At 50.5% G+C, this 15,677-nt stretch overlaps 2 protein-coding genes across 2 annotated transcripts in view; one reads left to right on the top strand and one right to left on the bottom strand.

Moving 5' to 3' along the window:
- Positions 1-724: 724 nt before the first annotated feature.
- GDF11 (growth differentiation factor 11) lies at positions 725-7,587 on the top strand. The gene is made up of 3 exons (XM_068971846.1): positions 725-1,166; positions 6,280-6,677; positions 7,207-7,587. Exons 1-3 carry the CDS (start codon positions 725-727, stop codon positions 7,585-7,587), a joined length of 1,221 nt encoding a protein of 406 aa, XP_068827947.1.
- Positions 7,588-14,814: 7,227 nt separating this feature from the next.
- SARNP (SAP domain containing ribonucleoprotein) overlaps positions 14,815-15,677 on the bottom strand; it is a 48,164-nt gene continuing 47,301 nt past the window's right edge. Inside the window, exon 11 of the mRNA XM_068971182.1 lies at positions 14,815-15,063. Within this exon, the coding sequence (XP_068827283.1) occupies positions 15,022-15,063 (42 nt within the window). The 3' untranslated portion in view covers positions 14,815-15,021. The remainder of the gene's footprint in view (positions 15,064-15,677) is intronic.

Here is a 15,677-nt window from a genome sequence, read left to right as displayed (position 1 = left end):
TCCCTCTCTCATTCCCGGGCTTCTGGTCCTGCTCCCATGTCTGTGCACCCCTGAATTCCTGTGGTCTGGCCATACCCCCTCTCCTCCCTGGTGGCTCTCTGCCCTGTCTTCTCTAAGTCCCCCACTCGTTATGCCTGTCACTTTCCTTCTCTGTCTCTCTAGTTAAGTCTCTCCTCCCAGTTTCTTCCCCCTCCCCCGACCCTCTTACCCCTGCCTTTGTCTCTCTCATCTCTTCCTCCTGCTCTCTCTATCTCTGTGCCCCTGATCGGTGTCCACTTCCCCCCTTTATCTCTGAGGATCCCCTTGGTCGCTCTGACTCTGACTTTCTCTCCCTTCCTCTCCCTCACCCTAGGATCTCTGTCTCTGCCTCTCTCTGAGTCCTCGCTCCCTCCCTCTCTTTCCCTCGGCTCTCTCCGGCTCCCTCTCTCGCCTCGGATGACAGCGCTGCCTCTTTTGTTGGCTCCGCAGCCAATCGCGGCCGCTGACGACACGGGGGCCGGGGCTATAAAGGGCCTGGCCCGGGCTCGGGCCCCCCCAGCCGCCCGCCCCGGCCGCCCGCCCGCCCCGCCCGCGCGCCCGCCGCCCCCGGCCCCCCCGGCTCCCCCTCGGCCGGGCAGCCCCCAATCCCCACGCCGCCCGGACCCCCTCCTCCCCCTCCCTCCGCCCCCTCCCCGCGGGACTCCGGCGTCCCCGCCCCCCAGTCCTCCCTCCCCTCCCCTCCAGCATGGTGCTCGCGGCCCCGCTGCTGCTGGGCTTCCTGCTCCTCGCCCTGGAGCTGCGGCCCCGGGGGGAGGCGGCCGAGGGCCCCGCGGCGGCGGCGGCGGCGGCGGCGGCGGCGGCGGCGGGGGCCGGGGGGGAGCGCTCGAGCCGGCCGGCCCCGTCCGTGGCGCCCGAGCCCGACGGCTGCCCCGTGTGCGTGTGGCGGCAGCACAGCCGCGAGCTGCGCCTGGAGAGCATCAAGTCGCAGATCTTGAGCAAACTGCGGCTCAAGGAGGCGCCCAACATCAGCCGCGAGGTGGTGAAGCAGCTGCTGCCCAAGGCGCCGCCGCTGCAGCAGATCCTGGACCTGCACGACTTCCAGGGCGACGCGCTGCAGCCCGAGGACTTCCTGGAGGAGGACGAGTACCACGCCACCACCGAGACTGTCATTAGCATGGCCCAGGAGAGTAAGTGGGCGGCGGGGTAGGAGCGGTGGGGTGCTGACTCCCGCTCCGGCTCCGAGAAAGTGAGCGCCTCCGGCTCCGAAGCGGGGCGCTCCGGGTCACTCCGGCCGGAAACCCTTTTCTGAGAAAACTTGATGGATGGGGGGGCGGGGGCTGCTCCACAAGTTTTCCGAGCTGTGGAGATGGGCTGCGGAATTGTGTGCCCGCCCCGCTGCCGGAGGTGAGGGGGCAAACGGAAAGGGTTGCGAGATACCGCCTCCCACCCGTGTTGTGGGGATTCTGTAGCGGAGGGGAGGGGACGGCAACTCATCCTGAAGGGTCCTGGTGGAGAGGCTGGAGAACAGAATCGGCAGGCTCCGGGACTCGCGCAGTCCCAGCCAGGCTGCCGTGCTCTCTGCCTCTCAATGGACCTGGCACCGACTCACCGCCCCGTACACCTTGGGCTTTGCAACGCGCCCCTCGGGCTGCCGAAAACCTGGGGCTCCTTTCCGCCTCCCAGGAATGAGATCCCGAGCCCTGTATCTCAGCCAGGGCTCAGCAGGCACCCAGCCGGCACCCATTCCACCGGGAGCCCTTCTGACACCGGCTCTCCCGAGGGGCCGAGAAAGCCGTGCCTTCTTGGTACTAACAGAGCTCAGAGAACTCAACTCCATGGCGCTGGGGCTAAGGGCACCCATTTGGCAACTCAGACCTTAATGTTGTATCTCATATTCACCCGCCTCTAGCCGCAACCAGGCTTGAGGAGCGAGAGAAAGACTGAGGGAGGAAAAAAATTTGGTAGGAGGGAGGGGAACCCAGGCATCCTAGTCCCTGGCCAAACGTAAGATGAACATTTTAATAGACTTGAGCTGCTTTGAAATTTTATGGCCTGGAAAATCCAGGCCAACACTGCCCCCCCCCAACCCCACCCCCTGCAGCACCCCCAGCTCTCCCAAAGGTCAAATGATGCCCTTTCCCCCTCCTCGCACTGAGGTGTTCCCCCCACCCACCCCACCCCCAGCAACTGCAGGGAACCAGATCCCCTCATTCCCTTGTGGTTTGGCAAAGTCGCCCCCCTCCCCACCAACTGGTTTTATGGCTCTGAACAGAAGAGGGGGAGACTGGTTTATTGGCAAATGGGTCATAAAAAGCTGAGGGCTGAGGGGAGTCCTAGCAGCCCACCCCCAAGGGAGAGGCACAGGAACCCAGGTGTGCCTCTGGGAGGCTGAGTGCCCGACACTGCCACCAGTTTTTCTGTGACCCTAACGCCACAGTACTTGGTTAGGGCTGTAAAGAAAAGCACATTCAAAGGACTAGGAAACTATCCTGGGGTGGGGGTGGGAAGGTCTAGGATCTGGTCTTGAGTTCCTCAGTCTACCTTCTGTTCTTAAGGTTCTGCTTTTATACAAGCAATGGTCAGACTGACTGAGAGCAGAGATGGGGGTTAGAAATCAAGTTAGAAACAAGAGTGGTCGAGGAATTCTGAAGAAGAGTTTGCTGGAAGAAGATGAAAGATATGGAGGAAAGAGATACTTTGGTCTATGCGGTGCGGGTGTGTGAGGATTTCGAGTGTGAGAGATGGAGCTGTGGACTTCCCCTTGCTCATTCTATCCCTAGCATCTCTTAACCAATAGGCCGGAGCCCAGAGGTCGCTCTGGTCGTTGGGATGCAGGAAGTGAACAGATGCTGCACACACAGTTTGGGAAATGCAGGTTAGACTCAGGGGGTGGGCAGAAGGGGGAAGGACACCAGCAGGTGGGGTTTCACCTCGGCTTCTACCCTCCAGCCACCCCAGGGCTTGGATAACTAGGGAACTGGGTCTCCAGCCAGGTATTGTACGTCCCCTTTAAGAGACAAGCTGAGCTCTTAAGAGAGGGAGGGGGAGCCGAGGGGCGGGGAGGGAGAGAGGGGAAAAGGAAAAAGAGACTTTTATAGTCTAATCCCCAGGGACCCGCTTTAATAAGAGACTTGTGCTCTGCTAATCGGGGGAGGTGTTTGTCAGCAGAGATGGCCTCGGCTCCCCTCCCCCTCCCTCCCCTCCCCCCAGCCCTCTACCCTGGACCCCAGCCCCCACCTCTCCTAGGCTGCACTGCCTGCCCTAGTTCCCTCCACCCTCTCAGGCTCTCCCACCCCAGCCTCCATCCTGGGAACCCAGCCCCCTTGCCCTTCAGGGAGCCAAGCCCAGCCCCTCAGTTTCTCTCTCTCCTCCCTACACCCAGAGGCCCCTGCCCTCTCTATCCAACCTCCTGCCCCTAGGCTTTCCAGCCAGGGTGAGGAAAGTGTGTTTGGTGTTTGGGAGTGGGGGGTGTGGGAAGAGGAGGAGGTGGTGAGCAGGGAGGGGGTTGGGCTTTTGCTGAAAATAGTGCAGTGACCTCTCTCCAGACCAGAGCCGCCTACTAAACCTGACCTGCTGCCTGCCACCAACCCGATCAATCCAGCACAGATGTGGCTCCTTCCCTCCCCTTGGGAGCTGGGCTGTGCAAGCACTGGGCACGCTCTCAAGCCCCTGGTTCCCTCTGTGACTCTACCTGTTTCTTTGTTCCTCCCCCTGTATTCTATCCTTTCTCCTTGCCCCACTGGTCTTGGCTGCCTACCTCCTTTCAGCTTCCTAACCCCCATTCAACTCCTTTAGCATCCCTCCTCCTCTCCCAGTGTTCTCCAGCTCCCAAACATATTTCTCCCCCTACCATGATCTTCCCCTCTGCTTCTCTCCTCCACTTCTATCTCTTCTAGATGTCTGTCTTCATCTCTAAGTCTCTTCTCTATTCTTATCTCTCTCACCCTCTCCAGTCTCTTCTTTCTTCTCCTTTCTCTTTCTCCGAATGTCTCCATCCTGTCCCCTTGTGGTACCAACTGTCCTCATATCCACTGGGGGAGAAGTGTATGATGATTCCCAACGGTGGGGATGGGGGACTTTGCCTGAAGGAACCAAAGCCTTAGAAGGATGGGGCCCTGGAACCTAGTCCCCCATCACTAAGCCTCGGGTCATGTTTAGGTAGGGATACATGTTTAGAGTTTACAAAACTAACAATAAACCAACTGAGAAACTACTACTATTTTCACATTCTTTATTTAATGCTCAGCACTCCTATGAAGCAAGGATTATTATCTGTAACAATGAGAAGCTTGGTGAATAATGTCACATATTGGTTAATGAGTCAGGTAGTGATTAAACCCACTTAAATTTTAGCCAAAGAACAGGGTTTATGCCAGGAAGAATTATCGAGGACTTGCCTATGTAATTTAAGATGGGGAGTTTAGGGAGTTCATTCAGCATGTAGTTACTGAGCATGGCCTGGTACTGTGGGAGGCAATGAAGCTACAGTGGTGAGCAGTACAGAAGCAGTATCAACACAGTGTCTGCCCTCATGGAGATTAGTCCTTAATGGTGAAGGCAGGCAGGAAAATAAAACCATCTCTATACTGAAATTAGGCATAGTATGCTATTTGGATTGTTGCTTGTCACTGTCCATCTCACCAGCAGCTACCCTGCCCCAGGGACTCTCCTCAACCCTGAAACTCCACTCCCCAAACTCTACCCCATCGCCCCATCACTGAAACTCCAGCCCCATCACTGAAAATTCAGCAGGAGGCTAACTGGACCACCGGTGCTCTGGAAGCTTGGAGAAGAACTTAGGGAAAGAAAGCTGCAAAGGAACTTTGTGTCTTGGTTCCTGAACATCTGAAGATCAGTGAGCACTTACCTCCCCATTTCACCTGGAGTATCCTCCTAGTATCTCCTAGGGTGGGGAATGGGGGAATGATTATGAAGCAACAAATGATAAATTCTCCATGATTATGCAGACCTGGGCATGATACATATGGACTTGGACTTCTGATCATCCTTTTATGGCTCTGGAAGTTCATTCCTAGTTCTTCCTCAGGCTATTAAGAGTGATAATGGATATTCATAACGAATAGAAACATGATTTAGGGCATTCCCAACTGAGATTAGAAAGGGGAACTGAGAGGAACTGAAATGGAAACAGAAGCAGATATTAAGAATCATCCTTTAAACTCAAGAATGGTCAGATTATGATCCAAAACAAGGGGAAATTGGCCAAAATGTAAAGCTGGATGTTAATGACTTTTTACAGACTTATTGGCACTGGACTGAAAAACCAAAGGAAGCTCAGAGGAGAGAAGACATTATAGTTGATCTGATTTGTTGAACTTTATTTCTGATGCTTTGGGAAAGTAGGAGAAACAATACACAGAGGTAGTTCTTCCCTTTCTTGAAAGTGGAGGCATTAATGGTGAGGAAGAGGAAGCAGCTGAGGGAGCTTTTCTCAGGGTCAAGGGATTGAGCAATCAGGTGCATATGTGCACGCGCATGTCCAACTGCAACCCCATGGACAGGCTTGCCAGGCTCCTCTGTCCATGGATTTCCCAGACAAGAACACTGGAGTGGGTTGCCACTTCCTTTCTTCCCAGCCCAGTCATCAACCCTGGTCTCTTGTGTCTCCTGCATTGGCAGGTGGAGCACCACCCGGGAAGCCCAGATACAATTGGGAGTGCTTAAGTAGTTCCATTCTTCTGGGTGTGTTATTTCTAGTGGGAATGAGGCAAGAAGCCTAGCTTTGAATTCTGGTTTACTTCATGGAATAAATTTAGTCCTTGCTCCCTATCTGGACCCTGGGTTATCCATTCCCGGAGGCCGTCTGCTCTGGGCGAGGGGGCCTGTGCCAGGCTACACCTGGCCACCAGACAAAATAGAGCAGAAATGGGGCAAGGTGACCTGAGGACAGCAGGTGTGGTAAGAAGTTTGGCTTTTATGGGGAGCATCACAGGTTCAGAAAAAGGTGGAGCCCTATATGCTGTGAAAGTTGGAGGAAGGGAAGACTGTACGTGAAGAATTCCCCAATAACTACTTTTGCAGCTTACCTGGTAGACAGGAACCTATGCATTTAAGGAAGGGTTGCAGATTAGGAAGGCCTGATAGAGCCATTATCTTACAAGGAGAGCGGGGGGTGCTGTTCTAGGTACCAGTGATGCAACAGTGAAGAAGACAGGCAGGGGAGAAGGGTAAAGAACTGGAAAACACAGACTGAGGAGTCTGAGCAGTCAATGCCTCCAGGGCTGCTGACCTCCTTCACGAACACTCTTGCTGATACTGTGCCCCCTTCTCTCTTATCAGCCGACCCTGCGGTGCAGACAGATGGCAGCCCTCTTTGCTGCCATTTCCACTTCAGCCCCAAGGTGATGTTCACAAAGGTACTGAAGGCCCAGCTGTGGGTGTATCTCCGGCCTGTGCCCCGCCCAGCCACAGTCTACTTGCAGATCTTGCGACTGAAACCACTAACTGGGGAAGGGACTGCAGGGGGAGGGGGCGGAGGCCGGCGTCACATCCGTATCCGCTCACTCAAAATTGACCTGCATTCACGCTCCGGCCACTGGCAAAGCATCGACTTCAAGCAAGTACTACACAGCTGGTTCCGCCAGCCACAGAGCAACTGGGGCATCGAGATCAACGCCTTCGATCCTAGTGGCACAGACCTGGCTGTCACCTCCCTGGGGCCGGGAGCTGAGGGGCTGGTGAGCAGGGAGCCTGAGATACTGGCAGATATGCATAACCTGGCCCTGAGGAGGTGGGGTGTTGGAAATGGTAGAGCAGGAACTAAAGGGGGTTAGGGACCAGCATGATTTTTCTAGGCCCGGAGCTGACTCTAGAGGAGTGAGGTGGTGGTGGTGATGGTGGTAATAGGGTGCTACCAGTTTTCAGAGATCCAAGGCAGGCCAACAGTTGAAAACTGTATTTGGGGTGAAGGTGTGAGTTAATAGATTAACAGGACAACAAAGATGGGCTGTTGTTGAGACCTTGGGCCAAGGGGCTGATGAGAGTCAGGTTGCCAAGAGAGAGAATTAGGGAAGGTGAGTTTAGGGAGACATAGCTAGCTGGTAAGAAAAGTGGGTAGAAAACGGGCTGGGGAGGGGAGCACTGGAGAAGCTGAGAAACCACTGGTCTCTGTTCTCCTGCCCCTACTGAGGGGCAGGTGAGAAGAAACAGGGAGTAAGAGCTCCTCGAGGCTCTATTACATCTCTTTCTCCTCTCCCTCACCCCCAGCATCCTTTTATGGAGCTTCGAGTCCTAGAGAACACAAAACGGTCCCGGCGGAACCTGGGCCTGGACTGCGATGAACACTCAAGTGAGTCCCGCTGTTGCCGCTACCCCCTCACTGTGGACTTTGAGGCTTTTGGCTGGGACTGGATCATCGCTCCTAAACGCTACAAGGCCAACTACTGCTCCGGCCAGTGCGAGTACATGTTTATGCAAAAATATCCGCACACCCACTTGGTGCAACAGGCTAACCCAAGAGGCTCTGCTGGGCCCTGCTGCACACCCACCAAGATGTCCCCAATCAACATGCTCTACTTCAATGACAAGCAGCAGATTATCTACGGCAAGATCCCTGGCATGGTGGTGGATCGCTGTGGCTGCTCCTAAGGTGGGGGACAGCAGATGCCTCCCCAACAGACCCTGCCCCTAGACACCCCAAGCCCTGACCCCCTGCTCCCCAGGCCCTAGAGCTCCCTCCACCTCTTCAGATGTAACATCACACCTTGTTCCCTGCCCATACGGTTGTATTGCACACCCGAGGGAGGCAGGTGGGAGATTGAGGGGTGAGGGGTTTGGGGGAAAGGGGGAGAGGAGGGGCATGGTCAGGTGGGGAATGTTTGAGGTGAGAAGGTTTGGCAAGAAGACAGAGAGACGTAGAGACAGAGGTAGAGCAGAGGGATAGAGACAGAGGAACAAAAAGAGCAGCAGTGAGAAGGCAAAGGGATAGAGATGCAGGAGAGACAGAGACTAGGCAGAGATAACCATGTGAAAGAGACCGAAGTGGAGTACTAAGAGAAAGCCCCACGCCAAGCCTCCTTTCTTCCACTGGCAAGGTGAGGGGCTTGGTATGGCTGGGGAGGTCCCCTGACTACCATTCTCAGTAAGAGAGGAAATCAAAATCCATTCTTAGCTTCTTCTCTTTCTCCCTCCAGCAGTGGCTGGGGGAAGGAAAGTGAGGGCAGGGGCAGAAGTGAGGATCTGGGAATTTTATTTATTTATTTATTATGACTTTTCATTTTTTGGTATTTCATATTTTGGTATTTGGCTTTACTTAAATAGATGGGCCCCTGCCCACTGTGCCCCATTTGTACCTTATTCCCCAAACCCTGTTCTCCCTCAATACTCACCTACTTAAGCACTTGTTTAAAGCTTCCAGGGTTGAGAATGGGAGTAGAGGGCAAGAGGGCTGACATGGAAGTTTCCAACCCCAAATCACCCTACTTAAACTTCCTGAGCCAAATGGGTTGAACTGAATTCCAGCAGTTACAGAAATGGTAAGAGGTTAGGGTTTAGGAGCTGGGGGGGGTGGGGTGGGGGGAGGGCGGTAGGGAGGGGCTCAACATCCAGGATCTGTATGAGAGCCACAGAACTAACCCTCAGGTCTACCCTCTCGGTACTGACTTCCTTAGGCAGAGGTGTGGCCTGCTTATGCCCAAATTCCCCCCAGTCAAGAGAGAGACCAAAGAGCCTGCGGAATGCCTCTGCTCCCTGCCTCTATCTTCAGGTCCATAAAAAGAAGAGTAGAGACAGCCCAGAGTCTCCAGGTCTGCGAAGGGTCAGGAGGGGTCAAGAAAGGAGTAGGGAGGCTGAAGGATACAGGGCATTTGAATCCAAATCACTGCTCTGGGCTAGGGAATAGAGCCAGCAGACAGAGGTGGAAGGGATTCTGGAAGGGGGAACTTTCGGTCCCCCAACCCCAAAGCTCAGGGTGGAAGGGGGTAGAACAAGGGAGCAGAGTGTCTATAATTATTTTATCTTTTATTTTTGGAATCTAGCAGTACCTGGCAGCAGGGAGGGGATGATACAGTGGGGAAAAGCATCTGACAAGGCCAGTTAGAGCAGAGGTTGGGAAGGATGGAGACTTCCTGCTTTGGAAAGCTAGAAAGCAGGCAGAGACTGGTTGCCACTCCAGGTCACTAGCTGGGCCTATTCATTCCTTTCACAATCCTGACCCATCCTCCTCTGGACTCACTGTGCCTCAGTTTCTTCCCCTCGATGGAACGAGAAAATAGCAGCACCCGCCACAGCCAAGAGATGAATTCTGAGCACTTACCACGGGCACTTTATGGACATAAAATACCTCTCGCTGTGGGACAGATAACCAGGGCACCAGAGTAGTGGTGAAGAGATGTGAGGCTTAGAGGAGTCACAGGCTTCAGAGTACAAGTTCCCCTCTGCCTCCCAGCTGGACAGTGCCTGACACCAAGGAGCTGAGAATCTTCTGATTCATACCCTATCCATACCTCACCTCCAGACCTCTTGGCTCCAGGCAGGAGCCTAGAGGATGTTAGGAGTGGAGGGGGAAAGAACCTTCAGCAAAATGCACTCTGAGTAGAGCCAGCAGTCATGGGTCTGACGCAAACAATACGGAACACAAGTAAAACCTGAGCTGGAAAGCTGACCCGGAAGGCTTGTTCTTCCCGAGAACATGACTTTCCTGCCTGGCCCAGCTGGTGGAAGGGGCAAAGGTATGTAACCACCCTTGGAAAGGTGATGGTGGTGAATTTTGGCATCTTATTCCCATTCCCATAGTGAAAAAGTGAGATGAGGTATTTTGGTACAGGGAAGGGCAAGGGCTCATTTCAACTTGCCTCCTCCCGTGCAGCAGCAGTACTGACCCCCAGTCTCTCCTCTCTGGCCCTGTTCTTCATCACTCCTTCTGCTCCAATCTTGGAGAACAAGATGCACCTGACCACCAACACCATTCACATTTCCTTGGTGGGAAGAAAGGAACAGAGAAGTGAAGAACAGAAGATGCCTCCTCCAAGGTCAAATGCCCATGTCTCTCGATCTTGGCACAGGGTGGGGATTGGGCAATAGGCATCAGGTGACTTCCCTCTACAAATTCTAGAGAGCTGGGGCAGTAGACTTGGAGACACTTAGAATATGCCCCTTTAATGCCACCAAATAAAGACCTTTGGGGGAAGGTCGTTCTCTTATGAACCATAAACCTATGAGTTGAAGTCTCATTCCCCTGGTCTTCCTCACCCCCAAAGAGGCATGGGGTAAAGAGGCTTGGAGGCATAGCCCAGCAAACTAGTGGGAACTAGTAACCCCTCTCACCTTATGATGTGTGTGGACCTGGCCAGTGCCCCTCTGATCATAATTAGTGTAACTATTATTTACTTTGTGTATTTGTTACACCGTGTGTGTGATTGCCTTTGTTTGTTAAGGGTGTCTGAGGAGTATGGGGCTGACAGGGGCACTGGAATGCCGGGAAAGGACCTCTTCACTGAGATCAAGGCTTCCTGAAGGGAACTATTGCAAAAAGGCCATCAGGCAGTTTTCAAGTTATGTGACAGAGGGCAAAGATGGCCATAGGGTGCTCTGAGTTTTGGGATGGTCACATGACACAATCCAGCACTTGAACCTGAAAAAAGAAAAATAAAAGCAGTCAAAGAATTTAGAATTCAGCGTTAAGCTCTTCTCCCTAATCAAGCGCCATGTTTACACCTTGGAGACCAGGAAGCAGAGGATCTGAGGGAGAATGAAACTTTGTGCTTAAGGAGTAAGAAGATGGGGGTCTTTGGGATGAGAGCTGGGGCTTGCAGCCAAGGAAGGTTGGGCAGAGGATGGGCAAGAAAGGGAATCTAAACCAACTTTTCACTGGAGGCTTGATCCTGAACAGTCCCAAAGATTACAAGACCCTCTCCCAGCCTCCACAAAGCAGAAGATCTAAGTCCTCTTGAGATATGATTCAGATAATATCTATCCTATTTTCCTGCAGTTCCCTGACCCTAGGTTTTCGCAACAAAATTTCAACAAAATCCACAAAACCAACCCAACTTTGAACTTCTGGTGTTCCAAGAATGGTTAAGCATCTTAAATACTTTCATTCTACTATAAAAATGTCTCCCGGGTCGCTGGAGCACACTTCCCAGGGCATACAAATTGGTGGGAGGGCGGGGAGCAGTAAAAGAATCCTGCCTGTAACTGCAAGTAGGAAAGTTCCTGTGACATCAATCTGACCCAGAATGGGGGACAATATGGGTTCAGTGTGCCACTGTGCTTTCCCTGCCCTGGCAGTTCGGCAGACTGACCCCACCTCGGACCAACTACCAAGCTCAGGGAGGACTGAAGTGCTACACGCTGTCCTCCCCACCAGGAGCTGCTCTCTCCACACCTACCTCTCACTGTGCCCCCGGTGAAAACAGATCCCCCACCACACCTAAGGTCCACTGTTTCCTACCTTGAGAGAACACCAAGTTACAAGATGATGTTCACCCTCAAACATCTGCAACCGAATGGACAAGTAGCTACCCTATACCTTGTCTCTGCCCACATCAGGGGCCCCAAGCTAAAAACCAGCAGACAGGGGCATTTACAGCTTCTGGTGTATGGTGGAGGAGAAGCTGGCAAGTCAATGCCCCAGCCACAAAGCCGGCTTTCCTGTCAGTGAGCTGGGTGTAAGGGAACAACTGGGACGACTCCCACCTATTCTCTCTCAGAATCCCCCAAAGCATTTGCGTATGTGGTATGCACACACATACATTCTCTCAAACTAGTACACTCAGCCCCCTACCCTCTAGCTGTAACTTATTCAGGAAAAAGAAAGTACTTCTACTATAAATCACCAAGTAAAATTAAGAGCTAATAATTACTGAATGATTACAATATATGATAAGCAAACTATGCTCCTCACATAAATATGACAGGTTCTCACAGCAACCTTCACAATAAGGTTGCTGTTGGCACAGAATTGAAGAGTCAAGGATGATTAAATAATTTGCCCAGGGTCTTGGAGCCAGTTGAGCTAGTGTGGCAGAACAAGGAATTATACTGAAGTAGTTGCTATACAATATTTCATTCTATTAACAGTGATATGAGAGATAGAAAAAGGCAGGGATAACTGAGAAAGGAAAAGAAATAAAGAGAAAGCTGTTATTACTTTAGGCTCAATGGAAGTCCAAAATCGCAAAACTTGGTATTTTTCAGTCCCTTTGGAAGGAAATATAAGAAGAGTGTGTTGACATGTTGCAAGAGAGGGGGACATTAGATTTTGGTGGCGTCCAATAATCAGAGATGAGTGATACTGTCAGGGGGTCCTCATGAAAGAGAACAGGGAAAAACATTTATTACAGAATACATTCTTATATTCTTATTTATTTTAGGTCTTTCCTTCCACCTGATCTGTTTCTCATGTCAGACATGGCAACAGGACTCAACACCAAGAAGCGCTGTTATCCCCATCTTCCTTCCTTATAATAGCCCTCGCCCCCCACAGAAGCTTCTAGCCTTGTATCTTCAGAAGTAAATTCCCAGGATTTGGGGTGGGGGGAAGGGCAGTTTATAGTGATGGTGGAGAAAAACAGAATGATCCTAGAGAACCATAAAAAGGTGCAGATTTACAGCGGAGGAAGCTGGCTCTCTCCCTATCTTTTATAGACTCCCTCACTAAGAGCTTCCAGGTATGCAGAGAATGTCACAGCTTCAAAACAGGGAAAAGCAGCCTGGAGTTAGCCAACTACATCTGGATCCTGGATTAGCCACACTAAAGAGACTGGAAGATAGGAAGGAAGGGTACTTGGATCCCAGATAAAGAACTGCAAGGCTGGATGCCTGTTCTGCTTCTCAAAGGACTTACTATTTTAGGATTGAATTAGTAAAAATCATAGGGATCCTGAACTAGTCATGCTCAGAAAAGTATATATGGAATGATTACAGTGAGACAGGAAGAGGAGGATTTGGTGATCAGACTTGGAGGTGAGACACTTCTGATCAACCTAAGAACAGCTGCTGGAATAGGATGAAAAGGGCTACTAAAAAACCCACACAAGCCTGATGAGCAATTCTGGGCTTCCCTGGTAGCTCAGCTGGTAAAGAATCCACCTGCAATCCAAGAAACCGGAGTTTTATCCCTGGGTTGGGAAGATTCCCTGGAAAAGGGAACGGCTACTCACTCCAGTATTTTGGCCTGGAAAATTCCAGGGACTGTATAGTCCATGGAGTTGCAAAGAGTCAGACATGACTGAGCGACTTTCACACATAGCTGTGTCAAAAATATGGGGAAAGTGAGTTAAGTATGGAGAAGAATGATTAGGCTTCAGGAAGAGAATCCTGGGGACAGAGGATGGGGTGCAGAGTCTGAATACCTTTCTGGAACATTACAGAGGATAAGGAGACAAAGTGAAGAAAACTTCTGAAGGACTCAGCGCTCCACTCTTCTTTATGAGCATCTGCTCTATTCTTTTACCTCTTATTTTGGGTAGAAAACCCTTACTGAATCTATAATCTCTGTAAAGATACAAAACTGAACTAATTCTCTCTGTGGTTCCGTTTTCAGAGAGTAAAAGAGGAAAAGCTAGCTTTAGGATCAGGGCCTAAAGAAAAGGGAAGCAGACAGTAGAGCCCAAGAGAGAAGAGGAGGAAGTTTACTCAACCTTCCCTTTTGCACATGTCTCCAAAGTCTTAGAATGGGGCAAAATTCACAACAAATGGGCAGTCTACATCTGCTCCCCAAGACACCAGTTTTCCTAAAGCATCTAAACTTAGGTCCCTGTCCTCCAGGAACCAAAGAGACTTTGTGGAAAGAGGTTCTTGTTAGGAAGGTGATCAAACATCATTCTTCTATTAATTATAAAACCAGACAGAGGTGTTAGTAGAAACGGGAACAATGAATTAATTACACCACAGCAACATGAGATCTGGTCATGAAACCAAAGTCTTCAGGTAAGGTGCCAGGTTCTTAAGTTTTACTACCAAAACCCAAAGCCCAACCTTATATAGATGTATAGTACTAAAGATTAAAAGGAGAAACCCTATACCAACATGTCCAAAAAGATTAAGCATCAGGTCTCAGATCTACATGAAATTCAAATGCAAATAAGCAGCCCTGCTTAGGGAGAGCCAAATCCTAGTAGGAGGCTTGGCAAGGAAAATGGATTTTAGTAATATCCAAGAAAAACTGCCACCAAAACTGCAAATGCATATTTCTGCAACAGAAGACAAACTAAACTAGCGTAGGGCTTGATCAGAAAATAGAAGGCTCTAGTCTACAGCTCATGTTCCCAACAATCTAGGCAATAATTTTTAGCACCTCTGACATCCTGTCATACTCTGAATCTCTACATACTTTCTTCTAGTTCTAAGGGGGGTACCCGGCCAAACTGCTTTCCTGAACTGCATAACCAACAGGATTCCACATGTTGGCTTCAAATGCAACCAGTTAAGTCACTCTTGAAATTACGGCCTTTCTGGACTCCAGAATAGGCACTCTGCACTCCATTCCATAATAGACTACTAATCTCTAACCCTAGTGTTCATATACTTTGCACCTCCTAAAACTTACACCATTGTATTTTATTCTAATGGGTCATTTCAACCTGTTGAAGCAAAGATTCACGGTGAAACTTGGCCTCTTCATGGAGAATAAAGACGTAAAAGGATGCCTGTGAGTATGAGAGAAGGAAATAAATAGGCTTAAAGGCACATACTCAATCCTTTTCCTCGTTCTCTTTTCTAAAGGATAAAGGCATTATTGCTAATTCTCTATAATATTTGGTGAGTATCTCCTTATCTGGTCTAATCTGGCTCTAAGAACTCAAAGGAGCACCTGAGAAAACACATTGTTCTTTTTTCTATTTTTTTTTTATTAACAAGCAAAATAATAATTAAAAAACAACAACACAACAACAAAACCCTTAAAGTTGGAACTGCAATAAGTCAAACTGCTGCTGGAGTTCACAGATGTACCCAGGGTACATGCTCCCTCATTGCAAGGCAGGACCTAGGCACATAACTGTGCATTTAGGTATGTATGTGACCAGGAAGAGTCAAACAGGTGGAAACCACTGGAGAACAGAAAGCATCAAAAGTTTTTCATCAGGCAATTCCAAAGCGCTCTGCTCTTTTCCTCTTCTTTGCCTATAAAGAAGCAAGAAGAAAAAAATTAGATTGCAAGACAACAGTGGCTCAGGTTCCTGGCTGCTTTAATCCAAATCCACATGGACTATCACAAGGTCCAAGAAGGAGGGAAGGCCACACTTAAACCGGCAGCCAGAGATTTAATGTCTAAATCTCTCAAGTTATCCACTTAGGGCAGTTTGGTGGAAGGTGGTGGGGGTTGGGGGGAGGAAGAAGAAGAGAACAGTGCTCGAAAAGCCAAGATTCCAAAAGGAGAGAGGGCCACTCAGCTGTACAGCAAGTTAGCCTGGAAACAATGGATCCTTCAACAGGCTGGGGAAAGTCTTTCAGTAAGTGGGGAAATGGAAAATTTCAAAGGACAAAAGGCTGACCAACACTGTATCATGGAGAATGTGAAGCGGATGCCCTTCTGGGCAATTAGGCCCAATCAGCAACTATTTCTTAGGCCTCCAAATCCATAGAAAGACATATAAATCTTCAATGATAACAGAATAAATGAGGAGTGGGGGCCGCCCCAACATGGATCTCTTAAAGGAGTCAGTGTTGGAGAGAGGGCACAACATGGGTAGAGGAAGAGAAAGATATTTTTCTTATGTAAGTGACTCACGAAACAG

The sequence above is a fragment of the Capricornis sumatraensis genome, chromosome 4 (genome assembly GCF_032405125.1).
Source record: "Capricornis sumatraensis isolate serow.1 chromosome 4, serow.2, whole genome shotgun sequence".
NCBI classification, from domain to species: domain Eukaryota; kingdom Metazoa; phylum Chordata; class Mammalia; order Artiodactyla; family Bovidae; genus Capricornis; species Capricornis sumatraensis.
This window is presented reverse-complemented; position numbering and strand designations above follow the sequence as displayed.

Excerpts from the sequence above, each read along its gene's own strand:
- GDF11 (XM_068971846.1), top strand. The coding sequence starts at position 725 with ATGGTGCTCGCGGCCCCGCTGCTGCTGGGCTTCCTGCTCCTCGCCCTG. Across the intron at positions 1,167-6,279 it reads CATTAGCATGGCCCAGGAGA|CCGACCCTGCGGTGCAGACA; the intron begins GTAAGTGGGCGG and ends CTCTCTTATCAG. Across the intron at positions 6,678-7,206 it reads GGCCGGGAGCTGAGGGGCTG|CATCCTTTTATGGAGCTTCG; the intron begins GTGAGCAGGGAG and ends CCTCACCCCCAG.